This window comes from Rattus norvegicus, chromosome 9 (assembly GCF_036323735.1).
Source record: "Rattus norvegicus strain BN/NHsdMcwi chromosome 9, GRCr8, whole genome shotgun sequence".
NCBI classification, from domain to species: Eukaryota; Metazoa; Chordata; class Mammalia; order Rodentia; family Muridae; genus Rattus; species Rattus norvegicus.
Window position 1 is genome coordinate 112,915,644 of NC_086027.1, and position 15,941 is coordinate 112,931,584.

The window sequence follows — 15,941 nt, forward strand, 5'->3', positions numbered from 1 at the left end:
AGATGAGTCACAGAACTCTCTATGAACACGGCACATAAAACCACAGCTGGAAACTTAACATTCCCAGAAACCATGGAATATTAAGAAAATGTTTAATCCAGGAAAAAATTTAAATATAATGTAAGTTAGATGAAAATTCAGGGGGAAATGAAGCTATAATCTGAGCACATACACTATGCACAGAGAGCCAAGTTCCTGAGACCTCAAGACGGACACCCAAAAATGCAACTGTCACATGCAGCCGTTACCAGCTGTTTCTCTGTAAATAAGTTATTCCAAATGCAGAACCAAGTTTCCTAGCATAACAAGCTTGTGGAAAACTCTTCTCTATTATATAACACCCACCTAATTTCTACTTTCAAGTTTGAATTCTTTTTTGGTTTTGGTTTTGGTTTTAGAGACCAGGTTTCTCTGTGTAGCCCTTGTTGTCCTGGAACTCCCTCTACACGAGGCTGGCCTTGAACTCAGAGAGACTGGCTGGCCTCTGCCTCCGCAGTGCTGGCATTAAAGGCATGGGCCACCACTGCCTGGCCTAAAGTCTGAATTCTTTAAGTGCTTTCTTAATCTGAACCAAACCAAGCTAGAGCAAGAAAATAAAGTCAAGCTTCTAAAATACAACCATTTGGTTTTCATATTTGAGTGGAAAACACATGAATCCAACACACCAAGTGCACGCTTTTCAAACATCTTATCAGACTTCTGTCTTCAGTCCCATCTGTTTAAGTGACATAATCCAGTGACAGTAATCAAAACAGCTGCTTCTTTTAAACTTAAAACTACAGACCAACTACATACAACTACAAATTAAGTCTACTGTAAACTGTCATCTCATCTGAACATCTTAATATAATGCTAATATTTGAAATGATACTCCCATCTTATGTACAAACCTTCGATGAATGGCATTATTAAAAATCTGTACCTTATCCAGATTAACAAATCTTATTTTGGTGATCTTTATTTTAAGATAGAAAAATTTCCATTTCTTTTTTTATGACAATCTGAATAAAACAAGATTAACAACAACTATCGCTGAGACTTCAGTCATTCTCTTGCCCTCCTTGTCCCACCAGCTCTTGTCCCCTCACTCTCTTGCTATGTTGTTGATCATGGCTTCTGCAGATAACACCTCACTATGTGGCCCAAGCTGGCCTTAAACTCACCATGGAGCCCAGGCTAGCCTCAAACTCACAATCCTCCTGCCTCCTGAGTGCTAGAGGTATGAGTGTGCTCCACCATCCACCTTCCATTTGTGTGACTTATAAAACATTTACTACTCCACCACAGACAACCAAAACAGGTTGTCAGTATTATTAAAATGTTTGTCTTTGGGGTTGGGGATTTAGCTCAGTGGTAGAGTGCTTGCCTAGCAAGCGCAAGGCACTGGGTTCGGTCCCCAGCTCCGAAAAAAAAAAAAAGAAGAAAAAAAAAATGTTGTCTTTTAAAAACTGGAATCTTCACAAGGAATTCCAGTGAGAAATAGAGTAGTATAAAAGTAATTTAATGTAGAAAATATTATGAAGCAAATACAGATGATATTTAGATTGTCCTTCATACTAGCATTTGTTTGCCTTTTCACTTATCTATAGGTGTATACAGGTATCTATAGGTATATATAGGTATCTATAGGCATATATAGGTGTTCTGCCTCGTATGTCTGTGCACGAGTGCAGGCCTAGTGCCCAGAGACCACAGAGGGTGTCAGAGCCCCTGGAACTAGATTACAGATAGTTGTGAGCTGCTATGAGGGTGCTGGGAATTGAAGCCGGGTCCTCTGGAAAAGCAACCCCTGCTCTTAACTGCCAAGACATCTCTCTGGCCCCTTTCATATTTGTTTTTAAATTGGAACGGATATAAATGAGAACCAAACATCTCCAGAAAAAAAGGTGCCATCCAATTGGCACCAAGTAGCAAGGCCAGGGTCGGGGGCTGGGCTGTCTGAGTGACGGAGCCCTCGCCTCGCATGAACATGGGCCTGGGTCAGATCCCATACAGACAAGGAGGGCAGAGGGGAGACACAGCTACACAGGCAGTGTGCCATGCTGGCTGTCAGTCAGTGTGGAAACAACTACTGAGCGCTCGCTCTCACAAAAAAGAGACATTCTACTAGGAATGATGAGGTTCTGCACAACACACAAATATCAAAATAGATCAGAAATGAAAGAATTCTTTGAACAAACCTACAGAAAATTTTCAAAGAAACTTTCATTCCTTCCTAAAGTCTTCATACTTATCAAGATCAAGTGGGGAAAACAGCTTCTATCACTGTATAAATCTTCAAAATTCAATACATAAAAATTCTTAAAACCCAAACTTGTAGGTTTGAGTTTAATATTATAAAGTAGAAACCATGAAGCATTTTATCTACTGGGCCATATAAATATTACCCCAACTATCAAATCTATTTGCCAGAAAGGATATAAACCAATTAAATAGAGAACTTGCTGAATCTTTCTCGTGTTCTAACGTGTATGACATACCTGTTACCATGAGAGAAATGTGATTGGAGCACTTCATGAGAAATAACTCTGAGAACGTAGATGCCACCCAGCTTGGAACCTGAATCCCAAGTTATCACATGACTCATGCTGCTTTTGAAGAAGTCTTTGTACTTCTAAATAACTTAGACATTGCTTAGTTTTAGATTCCCAGGATGAAACACAGGCTGGCCAAGCATGAACTACAATTCCCCGTATAAACTGTGTAAGGATGAACTGACCGTCAGTTTCACTGACATCTGCAACAGCTGTATGTGGCTGACAGGAACATTCATTCACGTCCGGCCCAGCCCTCCAGAACTCAACACTCTGTGTCTTTAGTCACGCTAAGGAAGCACATCACAAGGCTGTCACTAGCTATCTCTTGGCGAGAAGCTTCCTTCGCAGAGCTCTCAGCCTCCCCGACACCTAGGCTTAGAAAGATGCTGAGACCAGACTCGGTACAGCAGCCTGCTTACAACCCACATGCTTCCCTCTGCCCTGCTGCTGCCAGCTGTGGACGACTTGGGAGTAAATCCTTATGTCCAGCAACTACAGGAAGACCAACCACGATGGAGGTTATACAGGGACCACGCAAGTGATTACGCTTTAGGATCCACGCCAGAATGTCCTCACAAGTTAGCATTCTTTAGGAAGTAAAGTGAAGTTAATTTTTTAAAACTGCCGAGCAAAACGCACGTAGCATACCTGACACTCGGTAGATGCCTTCACATTTCATGCCGTGCTTCTCCATGTAGTCCACGCACTCCCGGAAGACAGCTGGCAGCCGGATGCCGTCGTACATCATGGTCCTCTCTACTGCGTCAGCCAAGGGAGCGCCGAAAATGGGTCTGAGACTCGGGGCGTCCGTCTGAGGCACCTCTGGCTCCTGAGTTGGCTTCTTCTTTTTCTTCTTTTCCTTCCACTGTTTAACAACATCGGCGGCCGTCAAGTCTTTACATTTCTTTTCTTTATGCTTTTCCTCTTTATGCTTTTCTTCTTTGTGCTTTTCTTCTTTGGGCTTTTCTTTGATTTTAAAATCCTTTTCCTTCTTTTTAGAGAAGCTGGGCTTTTTGAACACATGGATGCCCTTGGACCTCTTCATCTTGGAAGGACTTTCAGCCTCATCTCCAGAGCTGTCTTCCTGGAAGGCAGCGTAGCCTTCAGCTGCCAAGGAAATGCAGTTTAAATTGTGGTTAGTGTCAGTGTCACACGCTTCCTACAAGGGAAACAAAAAGCTGCTACCGGGCAGTACCTAGCTATCCAGCCTCTTGGGCCTCCAGAAAAAACATCAAAAAAAAAAAAAAACAAAAACAAAAAAGGGGCTGGGGATTTAGCTCAGTGGTAGAGCGCTTGCCTAGGAAGCGCAAGGCCCTGGGTTCAGTCCCCAGCTCCAAAAAAAAAGAACCAAAAAAAACAAAAAACAAAAAACAAAAAACACAACGGTGTAGTAACACTTAATGAGCACAAGAGGGCAACAGACAGCAGCTCTGGTTGCAATATCAATGTTAAAGAGGAAAGAAGTTTATTATATTACATCCATAATGCATATTACACAGTACATGAATGCAGGCTGAGTTCTGAGAAACTAAGGATGAACACACATGAAACACTAAATGCAGAGGACTAATGAGATGAACCCTAGGAAACAGACATGGGGCCAGTGCCCATGGCCTATCACGAAGCACATCACAAACTGCACAACTGTTTCTGTGCTCCCACTACTTCTTTAGGACCCCTGCTCGCCCACCATCACTTGCCTTTCTGAAGCATGGGCCACAGCCTCCTTTAGACTGAAGGCTGAACGTAATCGTTACCTCATTTGGCTGACATATTAGAAGCCACTTTTGTATTCTGACAAAGACATTAATTGCCCTAACATCAACTCAGAGCTGCCAGTCTGTAGCACAACGTCACTATGCCCTCCCTGTGTAGAGGACCCATGCATTACTCAAACGCTGACTTCTCTGTCCCCATATCTGGTTGCAATCCAGACATGGCACTGTAATGCTTACTCTAAGAATCTCCAGTCTTCATGTTATGTCAACAGTGCTCCTCATTTGTCAATAGAAGCTGATCAGCCAATGGCTGCACAGAGGAGAGAATAGGGCAGGACTTCCGATGTGGGGGGGGAGGAAGGAGGAGGGGAAGGGGAGAGGAAGAAGGAGGGGAAGGGGAGAAGGAGGAAGAGGGGAAGGAGGAGGACAGGGGAAAGGGAGGGGAACGCCAGACCAATACTAACATGCAGTGTCCCAGGGGTATTGGCTGGGAGGCAGCCAGATTAGCTTAGAGGATTAATAACTGCTCAGTCGGTCTGCTGTAAATCGTGATTAAATAAATCGTATAGTCTGTCTCATTTATTTGGGAGCTAGTCAGGATAGACTGTAACTATTCTTCATGTAAAGATAATTTACATATGTAATGTAAAGAATAAAAATTATCACTTTAAACTGCACTGACACCACATTTGGTTTGCTTTTAGGAATGAGTCTCACTATGGTACCCAGGCTGGCTTAAACTGGCCACAGGCCATGCTTCTTTATCGGCCTCCACAGTAGTTCAACTATAAGCATGCATGCACCGATGCAGTTGGCGTCTGTCTCTCTCTCCTTCCTTCCCTTCCTCCCTCCCTTTTGTCTGGCTACTTTCTTTCTTTCTACCTACCTACCTGCCTACCTATTTTAGACAAGGTCTCTTTCTATTGCTCTGACTGTCCTGGAACTCAAACTGACCTTGAACTCAAAGAGCTCTTCCTGCCTCTCTGCCTTCCAAGTAATTAGATGTGTGGGCTACTCCTTACTATGATTTGTGTGTGTGTGTGTGTGTGTGTGTGTGTGTGTGTGTGTGTGTGTGTGTGTGTCCTCAGTGTTCACTACACAAGAGGCTTCAGGTCCCCCTGGAGCCAGGGTCAGGTGGTTACGAGGTTATGGATCCTCTGGAGGACAGCAAGCACTCTGAAGCACTGAGCTCTCCCTCTAGCCCCACTTTGCTGTTTTTAATACTCCAACCCACCTACTGTTCTCAGTAGGCTGTCATACAAGTTACTTTATCAAATAGTTCTCAAATTATTATTTTTTTTTTTTGGTTCTTTTTTTCGGAGCTGGGGACCGAACCCAGGGCCTTGTGCTTCCTAGGCAAGCGCTCTACCACTGAGCTAAATCCCCAACCCCTCAAATTATTTTTTAACTTAAAACACCATAAACCTTTAGGGCAAGCTGGGTGGCGGTGGCACATGCCTTAGTTCCAGCACCGCAGAGGCAGAGGCAGGCCAACCTCTCTCTGAGTTGAGGCTGGCCTGGTCTTCTACAGGACAGCCAAGACTACACAGAAAAACCCTGTCTTGAAAACCAAACCAACCAACCACTTTCATTTTCTTACGCTCCCACAGGTAGTGTCTGTGATGAAAGCGGTGAACTCTGAGGACAAGAATGGAGAGTCCAGGGGTTGGGGATTTAGCTCAGTGGTAGAGTGTTTGCCTAGCAAGCACAAGGCCCTGGGTTCGGTCCCCGGCTCTGAAAAAAAGAAAAGGAAAAAAAAAAAAAAAAAAAATGGAGAGTCCAGGCCCTGCGGTGGCCACAGCCCAAGCTACACCAAGTGTTTGTGAGATCTGTGACTTCCCAGGCAATTAAGTCTAACGTACTATGACATTCTTAAAAGCAATACTTGAATCATCCTGTCTGTTTTCAACATAGTAAACAGCTATAATTGGGCAAGCCGCCTTCCCTGGGCAGGGACCCCTGGAAGGAAACGCTAAGACAGAGAACTTCTTTCTCAGTTCCAACAGAACTCCCAAAGGACGGCACACCTTTAAAGGGTAAGTAGCTGAGAAATTTCCAATTTCTCCTGTGGATGCATCATTCAGAACCTTTTTTTTTTTTTTTTTTTTTTTTGGTTCTTTTTTTCGGAGCTGGGGACCGAACCCAGGGCCTTGCGCTTCCTAGGTAAGCGCTCTACCACTGAGCTAAATCCCCAGCCCCATTCAGAACTTTTAAAATACAGCCTGGGAAGCTTACCCTCCTGGAAATTTGGGATCTTTGTGACGCAGACAAATTAAGAAACCAAGACATGAAGAACAGAAAATGGCAAGTGCCTAGATACGTCCAGAAGACAGCGGGAGCCTGCAGTTAGAGTGGAAGTCATCGTCTAAGACGCATCGAGCTGTGTGCTGGCCCACACCGAGACCCCTCAAGAGACCAAGGCAGGAGAGGATTGTATCGAAAGCGCAGAGAAATTGGCACTTACTCCTTTTCTCCTTTTTCTTAAATTTTCCTTTTTTCTTTCCATGGTCTTTCTCATCATCTGACACGATATCAGGAGGCTCGTGGAGGATGTCATGGGGAGGTGAAGGCTCACCCGTCCGGTACAATCCAGGAAATTTTGTAGGGCTGATCTCCTCGGAGCTGGGGGTCCGGGTCAGCCCGCTGCCGTGCTCGGCCCTGCGGTGTTCACTAGGGCTGCTGGTGGGGGGCAGGAAGCACTCAGTCATGCTGAAGCCCTGAGGAGGAAGGGAAGTGGTCTTCTGTTACCTATCCATTACACCTGCAGGGAAGAGAACACCTGCAGTCAGCACACACGATCAGAGGCAAAACCATCATCAACGCTCAGCAACGAACCCTGCATTCATTCACAGACAATCCACCCACCCCACGTGACCTTACTAACGCAAGTTACACTCCAGGAATACATACTTCAGTCCTCAGGAGCCTGAAGCAAGCACTGGGCCTCACGCACTGGGCGGGCACACCAGAAGAAAATCAGGAGTCTCAAGGGAGATACAAGCACCTGTAATCCCAGCATCAGACTGACTGCAAGTCTGAGGCCAACCTGAGCAACATAACACGCTTCAGGCTATCCTGGGCTACAGGATGAGATCCGGTCCCAAACAAAATGATAATGAGTCCCTTTTAAAAAGAACTCAATCACTGCGTGTGGTGGTGGTGCCTTCAATCCCAGCACTCAGGAGGATGAGGAGTTAGGTCTGTGTGAGTTTGAGGCCAGCATGGTCTAAGATAGACAGATTGACAGACAGACAATAGATCAGATAGACTGATAATAGATAATAGATAACAGATTATATATATAATAGATACAGAAATAGATAATGATAGATAGGTTTGTATGTATGATATATATTTTTTTCTAGGACATCCAGGGTTACGTAGAGAGACCCTTGTCTTTAAAAATATAGATAAAATAAATAAATTAAAAAACTCATCAATATAAAGGCCTCACTCTAAGTTAAAGTGAGATATAAAGATATAAATCTGGGGCTGGAGAGATGGCTCAGTGGTTAAGAGCACTGACTGCTCTTCCAGAGGTCCTGAGTTCAAATCCCAGCAACCACATGGTGGCTCACAACCATCTGTAATGAGATCTGATGCCCTCTTCTGGTGTGTCTGAAGGCAGCTACAATATACTCATATACAATAAAATAAAATCTTTAAAAAAAAAAAAGATATAAATCTTAGTATCTGTAAACTGTGCTCCATCAAAGCAGCCATTAATAACAAATTACAAAGGTTGTTAAGTATACAACAACAATTTATATATGTCACAACTTTATATTTACAATGGCTAAGATGATGTTTAATGGCTCACATAATAGCAGCTCACAGACTGCAATTTTATGTCTTGTGTAATCAGACAGTTCCCATGGCGGGAATCATGAATCTGATCTGTACAGCAGTTACACTGAAACAAAGGAGCCTCATCCAACCAACCCTAAACAGGAAGTGGTCTCACCTCAACAGACCAGCATCAAGGTTTCAGTCCAGGCTGCACAGGGACACACTGTCCTTAAACACAAACATAAAATAAATTCTTTGTAGCTTCAGCTGGCCTGGAATTTGTTATGTAGATCAGGCTGGCCCTGCAATCACAGAGGTCTTCCTGCCTCTACCTGCTGAGTGCTGGAATTAAAGTTATCACCGTGCCTAGTGCTTTCTTTCATTTTGTTTTTAAAGACCAAGTTTCATGTAGCCCAGGCTGGCCTCAAACTCTTTATGTGGCCAAAGATAACCCTAAACTTCTAATCCTCCTGCCTGTACCTCCCTAGTGCTAGGATTATAGCCCTGTGCCACCATATCCAGAGATATTTTATGGTACAGAAATTAGATCTTAATAAAGCTTATCAAAGGAAAAAAAAAAAAGTCAATCATGAGCAACCCTTCCTCCAGGACTCTTTGAATGTCTACGTAATAAACTATTATCTGTTCTCAAGAGTACTGCTGGCAAAATGAGGAAGCCACAAACCATGCTTAGCTTTTAATTCCAACTCAGAAAAGAGGGTGGGGGGGTGGTCCCCCAGGCTTTGGGAATAACTAACAAACAGCATGCCCAGTGGGAAAATAAGTGGTGTTCTACTTACAAACCAAACACCCAAGGATCAGAGAGCTTAGGTGACTTCCCTAAATCACCCAGCTAGATGACAGACATTCTGTCCACAGCATGCCCTCAGGGATACGAAACAAAAGTAACTGTGAGAGACAAAGACACTAAAGGGAGCACCACCAGCTTGGGAGCAGGCAAGGACACTGCTCCAAACACAGCAGCTGGCAGGTAAAGCACAAGGTGGGCAGGGTATGGCAGGATAGAGGAACTCCACGTCAACTGATTAAAGCAAGAGCTTAGAGGCACAAATGTGCAGCCTAAGGACAGGAAAGCCTGGAGATAAGGACAATTTGATTCTAGTTGTTGTTTGATTTGTTTGTTTGTTTGTTTGTTTGATGTACAGAGTACATGCATGTGCATGAAGTGCATGCATTCCCCATGGAGGCCAGAAGAGGGCATCAGATCCCTTGGAAGTGGAGTTCCCGCAACTATGACTTACCCAGTGTGGTTGCTAGAAACCAAACCTGGGTTGTCTGCAAGAGCAGCAAGAGCTCTCAAGCCCTGAGCCATCTCCAGTGCCTTGCCAGATCTGGACATTCAAAACTCCATGCTCCTGCATGGTAAAGTTACTCCTACATTGACATATGATCCTGCTTATCTTATTTTTAAGTTTCCATGCTGAACTGACAAAATAAATTTCCCAGTAACTCTGACATGAAATGGCATGGCGGCTCATACGTGACAGAATGAGTTCTCTCCAGAGAGAACTGAACTCACAATCGTCAGACAAATGTTTAAGAACAAAAACCTTTCAAGTAGTGTCTCTGCTCATGTACAGTTAGTCAAGAACTGCCCACCCATACAAAAAGACACAGAACAGATTACTAACTTTAAATCTCCTGTAATTAGCTTTCAAAAGCAAACATACTGGTTCACTAAACATTAGTCAAATATCAAAAATCTTATTCTAGAAAATCAACAATTAGGCCCGATAGCACCGCCTTTGGTCCCAGCACTTTGGTGGTAGAAACAGGAGGATCTCTGAGTTCGAGGCCACCCAGGTCTATAGAGAAAGTTCCAGGACAGCCAGGGCTGCTCAGTCAATTACAAAGTCAACTGATTCAGTGTTTTATAAATGTCCATTATACAAATACACTAGAAGCAGCTTTAGCTCTTTAAACATTCCTCTGTATTTGTGTGTGTGTGTGTGTGTGTGTGTGTGTGTGTGTGTGTGTGTGTGTGTGGAGAGAGAGAGAGAGAGAGAGAGAGAGAGAGAGAGAGAGCGCGCTCTCAAGCAGGCCAGAGACATCAGATACCCTAGAACTAGAATTCTAAGCAACCATGAGGCTCCTAAGGCCAGTGTCAGGTCCTCTGAAGAGCAATAAGTCTCTTAACTACTGAGCCATCTCTCCTGCTCACCCTTAACCACTGAGCCATCCCTCCTGCTCACCCTTAACCACTGAGCCATCCCTCCTGCTCACCCTTAACCACTGAGCCATCCCTCCTGCTCACTTTTTTGTTTTCATTTTCATGGTTCTTAAAAATAATGACGGGGCTGGGGATTTAGCTCAGTGGTAGAGCGCTTACCTAGGAAGCGCAAGGCCCTGGGTTCGGTCCCCAGCTCCGAAAAATAAAAGAACCAAAAAAAAAAAAAAAAAAAAAAAAAAGACTAATCCCAGCGTCCACATGGCAGCTCACAACCGTCTGTAACTCCAGTTCCAGAGGACCTGACACCCTCACCCAGACATACATGTAGGCAAGACACCAATGCACATAAAATAAAAATAAATTATACAAAACAATCTATAAATTACAATTTTTTAACCTAATCTACTAGGGTCCAAAATATTGTTTCACCAAGGGCTTGTATCTGAACATTGATGAATCTGAGCCTACTGTTTCAGAGTTATTACTGGGCACTTTGCAGTTTCAGTTGTTGGTTTTCTAAAACAGCATCCTGTTCTGTGGCCCACACTAGCCTGGAGCACAAGGCTGTGCTCAATTCATGCCAACCAACCTGCGTAAGTCTCATCTTGCCCACCTCGGGAATGTCTGTTTCATAAACAGTTTGTATGAATAATTCATTCTTGCTCTTCAAATAAAGAAAGGAGACCATCTCAGAACAAAAGGGTCTAGATAGTAAGGACACCAAGTGTCTCTAACAGCACACACACATGAAATTTCAGAGCACAGAGAATGGGGGGGGGGGTCCTGTAGGCAGGGGGGCTGCAGAAGCAGCTAAAACACAAAAACCAGGTCCAACTTTCCAAGAGGACGCTGAAACTTAAGGACATTAAAGTAGCATCTTAAAAACTCTGGCAATACCAAAGCCATTCAAGAATATGGGTAAAATGATGCTGTTTTCAGGACATCAAGAACTCTGCTTCCCACACAGCTTCTCAAAAAGCCCACAAAACCCAGGCAGCAGACTGAGGAGGAAGACAGTGATCCCCAGAGAGTTCCTAGGAGAGGCATCGGGAAAAGTGAGCCTGAGACCACCTAGTCCGCAGACACATGAGAACAGGGACTTGGCACATGTGTGTGACAAGTGAAAGAGCCACTGGGCTGTGGGGTAACTGTGGGTCACAGCAAATGAAGCAGTAGAGGAAGATACAACCATCACCTCAAGAGAAAGAGAAGGCAAAGGAACCAAACTGCAGCTCCTGCTTTCCGTGTTACAGAGCAGCTGACCTAACAAAACACAGGACTGTCACGGTTCAGGGCTGAAGCACAGAACAGGAGCACAGGCCGAGAGACACGGATCTTCATCCAATGCAAGTTACCAGGCACTTTCACAACTGCTGTCTCAAGAAACAGCAGCTTTAGAGATGACCACAGTAGCACATACCTATAATTCCCAGCACTGGGAGGGGCAGGGGTGAAGGGGGTGGGGTCAAGCCGGCTTTGGCTGTGTGCATATGTGCATAGCAAAAAAAATAGAAAAGAAAGAAAAAAAAGATCAACTTAAGTGTATTATTGAGAAATTGAGAAAAAAAAAAAAAGAAGTAAGTCTAAGAAAACTATACCTGGGAGGGTTCACAACTGAGACAGAAGAGCACTGACTCTATGTGAGGGTCCCCAAGATGCCCCAGGCTGTGCAACTGACCTGTAGCTCTTAACTGACAGCCAAGTTGTCCTCCAGGCTAAGAGGTACTTTGCTAAGTGGATACAAACAAAAACAGCAAAGCAAAGGAGAGTGAGATGAAGGCCTGAAGACCTTAGGCTCAAGGTCCCAGGAGGCTCAGCGTACACACTGGCCAGATTCTGTTCCTCCTCCAAGGGGGGTTCATAGTCAGAGCCCAGATCCTCTGAAGGATGACAACAGCATAGGCCCCTCGGCCTCCCATCTCCCACTGCTGCAGGAAAGCCAATGTCCTCCAATCAAACCTGCAACACCCCGGCCATTAGGAATGACCTCAATCACTCAAGGACCGAGGGGCTGTGCACAAGTCAACTCTAAAACAAAACAAACAAATCCAGGTTTCACAGAAAGAGTCATACATCTTTTAAAATAGCTAAAAGGCACTCTGGAACTATAAACACTACTATTTTAACCTTTAAAGTGGATCAGAAATAATCCTTCAGCGGGGGCAGATGAGGCTCAGGTTTCATGCCAAGAGCAGCGAGATCCTCCCGTGATAACATGTTTAAGGCATATGACAGCAGGTTTACAAGGGAAGTGATTCCTTATGAACATCCCCACAGACCAATTATTACCTAATTGAGCTGCTATATAATTAATCCTTCTCAAATCTACTAACATCATTAAGGTGCACTTACAGAGACTTTACTCATCTGCCCTTTCCTTATAAATCAGCCTGAATCTTTTACTCAGCTTTTTCCTACCTCCAGGTGCTTATCCTAACAAACAAACTTGTCATTGGCACTCCTCACTGAGCTACATAATTTGTTTCCCTCGAAGCTTCCTAGTATGTGGCAAAGTAAAATAACATGCCTAAAACAAGTCCCACAGGCAGACTCAACTTTAAAAATGTGGCATTCTATAATTACATTGTAACAGGTTCTAGTGTATACTTGCCCCCCTTATACTTGCAACTGTTAAAGGACTAATGAGCAGAAGATAGAAAGTTTAACAAATCACCTTAGAAAATGGCAGTGTAGAACTAACTTCAAGAAGCTAAATCTAGAGAAACACATGTCCAGTGGTCTACATGAAAGCTTTAACCTCTGATGGTTGGCACAGTAGACATTGAAAACTCAGCTACAGGAACCAATAACACCCTGACAGCGGCAGCCACTGCCTACAAGGTGAATGGCGGGAAGGGAGCAAAGGCAGCATTGCAAGCTGTGTGCATGTGCTTCAAAACCCACACTAGGCTCCACCTTAAACAAAGCCTGAGTGCCATCACTAGCTAGGGACAAAAAAGAAAGGGACCATCATTGGCTAAAAAGGAGAGAGGGAGATAGGGAGGGAGAGAGGGAGGGGGGTTCAGCAGTAATAAGTACTTAGTGCTCTTCCAGAGAGACCCGAGGGGGGCTCCTAGTGCCCACACCAGGCAGGCGCACCAACACCTGTCACTCCAGCTGAAGGGAATCAGAAAGCCCTGGCCTGCTCCGGCACCTGCACTCAAATGCACAAACATTTGATATGCCTACGTATAATTAAAAATAAAAACAAATGTAATATTATCACCAAGAACTAAACAGTGAGGCATTTTTGAAGAAATATCATATCCTTCTACAGGGAAACCTCCTACCTATCTTTCTTTCTTTTTTTTCCGGAGCTGGGGACCAAACCCAAGGCCTTGTGTTTGCTAGGCAAGCGCTTTACCGCTGAGCTAAATCCCCAACCCGCCTACCTAACTATCTTAACATGATCCATTATCTGCTCTCAAGAAAACCTGAAATTTAGAATTTCACAAGGGGGAGAGGACTAACACTTTATTTAATAAAAATAAAATTCACGCTGCTGATTAGAATAGAACAGATAAAAATTATCTATGGCACCCAGCGATACCAAGCAAAACCTGTGGCACCTCGACGCACCTCATGTCTGAGGGAAACAGTGGTTCACAGTGTCTGCTGGGAGCTGCACAACCTCTAGGTAAGAGTAGCTTTGCTTCAGCAGCAGGTTGCTAGCGAGCCTCTAAAGGACTTTGTGAAGCTCTGTTTTCTGGGGTAGGGTGCAAAAAAAAAGTTCTGTGCATGGTTTTGGGGATTTAGCTCAGTGGTAGAGCACTTGCCTAGGAAGCGCAAGGCCCTGGGTTCAGTCCCCAGCTCCGAAAAAAAGAAACAAAACAAAAAAAAAAAAAAAAGAAACAAACAAAAAAAAAGTTCTGTGCAAAAATTCCCACAGACTAGGAAATGACAGAGTGACTCTGTCTGACATCAAAAATTTAAAATTGTAGTCCCAAGGCCAACACAAGCCACCAAAAACTTCAGCTACCTCAGAGTGAATGAAATGTTATTTTCTCCTTCAACTTAAGTGCACTGTTTTTTCAAGTGGCTATCGGGGTGCTTGGTGCTGTTACAGTCGCAGATCTGATTCTAATCATCTTGTAGACATTAACGTCTAGGGCTAGGCAAGTGCCTTCTATACGGTGACACCTTGTTTGCATGTGATAGACGACATCTTCCCATGCAGTGCAAATCAGAGATCCACTCACAACTTTCTCCACTCACGACTTCTGTTTTTATATAATTCTAAGTATGTAAGTACTGACAGTCATAAAGAAATTTATTTTAAAAACAATGTGGGGGAGCTGAGAAATGGTCCAGAGCCTAGTAGAGGCTTGTCAACAAACATGATAGCTTGACCTTAGAGTGGCTGTCCTATGACCTAAGAGCACTGTGGTATTTGCACACACCCCTACCTTCTTACACACAAATAATTTTAAAGCTTTTTGGTGTGTATATGTAATTCCACCACATATGAAAGCAATTCTACATACTAACAAGATGGATGTGCCTTTTGTTTTTCCATAATCAAATCTTGAATAAATATTAATGAAACTCAAGCAAATGTGTGTGTGTGGAGGGTACATGTATGTATATATGTGTGTGGAGAGTACATGTGTATGTGTATGTATGGAGGGTACATGTCTGTAGGGTACATGTCTGTCTGTGTGTGCGTGTGTGCGTGTGTGTGTGTGTGTGTGTGTGTGTGTGTGTGTGTGTGTGTGTGTGTGGAGGGTAGACACATGTGCATCTGTGCACATCTATGTACAAGTTGTTACCACAGTCGTTGTCCTTTGTCACTGTCCACCTGGTTTTTTGAGACTCTTTCACTGAACCTGGAGCTCTTCAATTCACTGAGCCTGGCTAGTCAGTAGACTTGAGCAGTCCACTGTGCTGGCATAGGGACTGCAGGCATGTGCCATCATGACTGGCTTTTATGTGGAAGCCAAGGACTGAATGAAGGTCTTCACGTTTACTCAGCAAGCACTTTGCCATCTGAGCCAGCTCCCAAGACTCGAGCACTGCTGTTTTCTAAAAAAAAATTATCATTGTGTATGTGTGTATGTGATGTGTGTGTGTGATGTGTGTGTTTGTGTGTGTTATGTGTGATGCGTGTGTTGAGGGGGTGAGCAGCAGGCATACATACTTCCATGCACATGCATGGAAGTCAGAGGACAATTTTTGGGAACTGGTTCTCCCCTTCCACAGAAGGTTCCAGGAATAGAACTCGGACTGTCAAGGCTCCTGTGGTAGTCACTTTTACCTGTCTGGACAGTCGCAGTTTTTGAAATCAAACATTCTAAAATGATGCACTCCAAAGATGTGCTGTCGATTCTTACACGCTGAGAAGTGATGGCAGGAAAACACGAAGTCTCATTCTCAGTACTGACGCTATTATGTTTCCGTAAGAGCAGACCCTGGGCACAAATAGTAAAAACACTGCGCACAGTGTGACTGCATGCACCATGCAGGTGCCACACTGTGTTCCTGAGAAGAGAGCTGCCTCTCAAATCTGACTGCTCCTGATTACCTTACCCTTGATTAATGAAGTGCCACACTTGTTGGCATCATGTCCTAGCTCTGATAACCACTCCGAGGGCTACCACCACTTCTGTTTCAACAGCCTTTATGCAAAAGCGTATGTTTAAATGCCTGCTGGATTTCAAGACACTCAGTTTAAAGACGTTCACTCAGACATCAAGCCACAGTCCCAGC

The 15,941-nt window shown here is 44.1% G+C and overlaps 1 protein-coding gene across 2 annotated transcripts in view; it reads right to left on the bottom strand.

The window, feature by feature from the left end:
* The window catches only part of Ralbp1 (ralA binding protein 1), a 36,805-nt gene that overhangs the window by 12,355 nt on the left and 8,509 nt on the right, over positions 1 to 15,941 (bottom strand). The window contains exons 2-3 of one of the 2 annotated variants that reach the window (NM_001393664.1): positions 6,720 to 6,972; positions 3,186 to 3,644 (exon numbers count right to left, since the gene is read on the bottom strand). In NM_001393664.1, the coding sequence (NP_001380593.1) occupies positions 3,186 to 3,644; positions 6,720 to 6,963 (703 nt within the window). In that variant the 5' untranslated portion in view covers positions 6,964 to 6,972. Of the gene's footprint in view, positions 1 to 3,185; positions 3,645 to 6,719; positions 7,017 to 15,941 lie in introns of both variants that reach the window. The other variant, NM_032067.2, reaches the window with a different exon arrangement.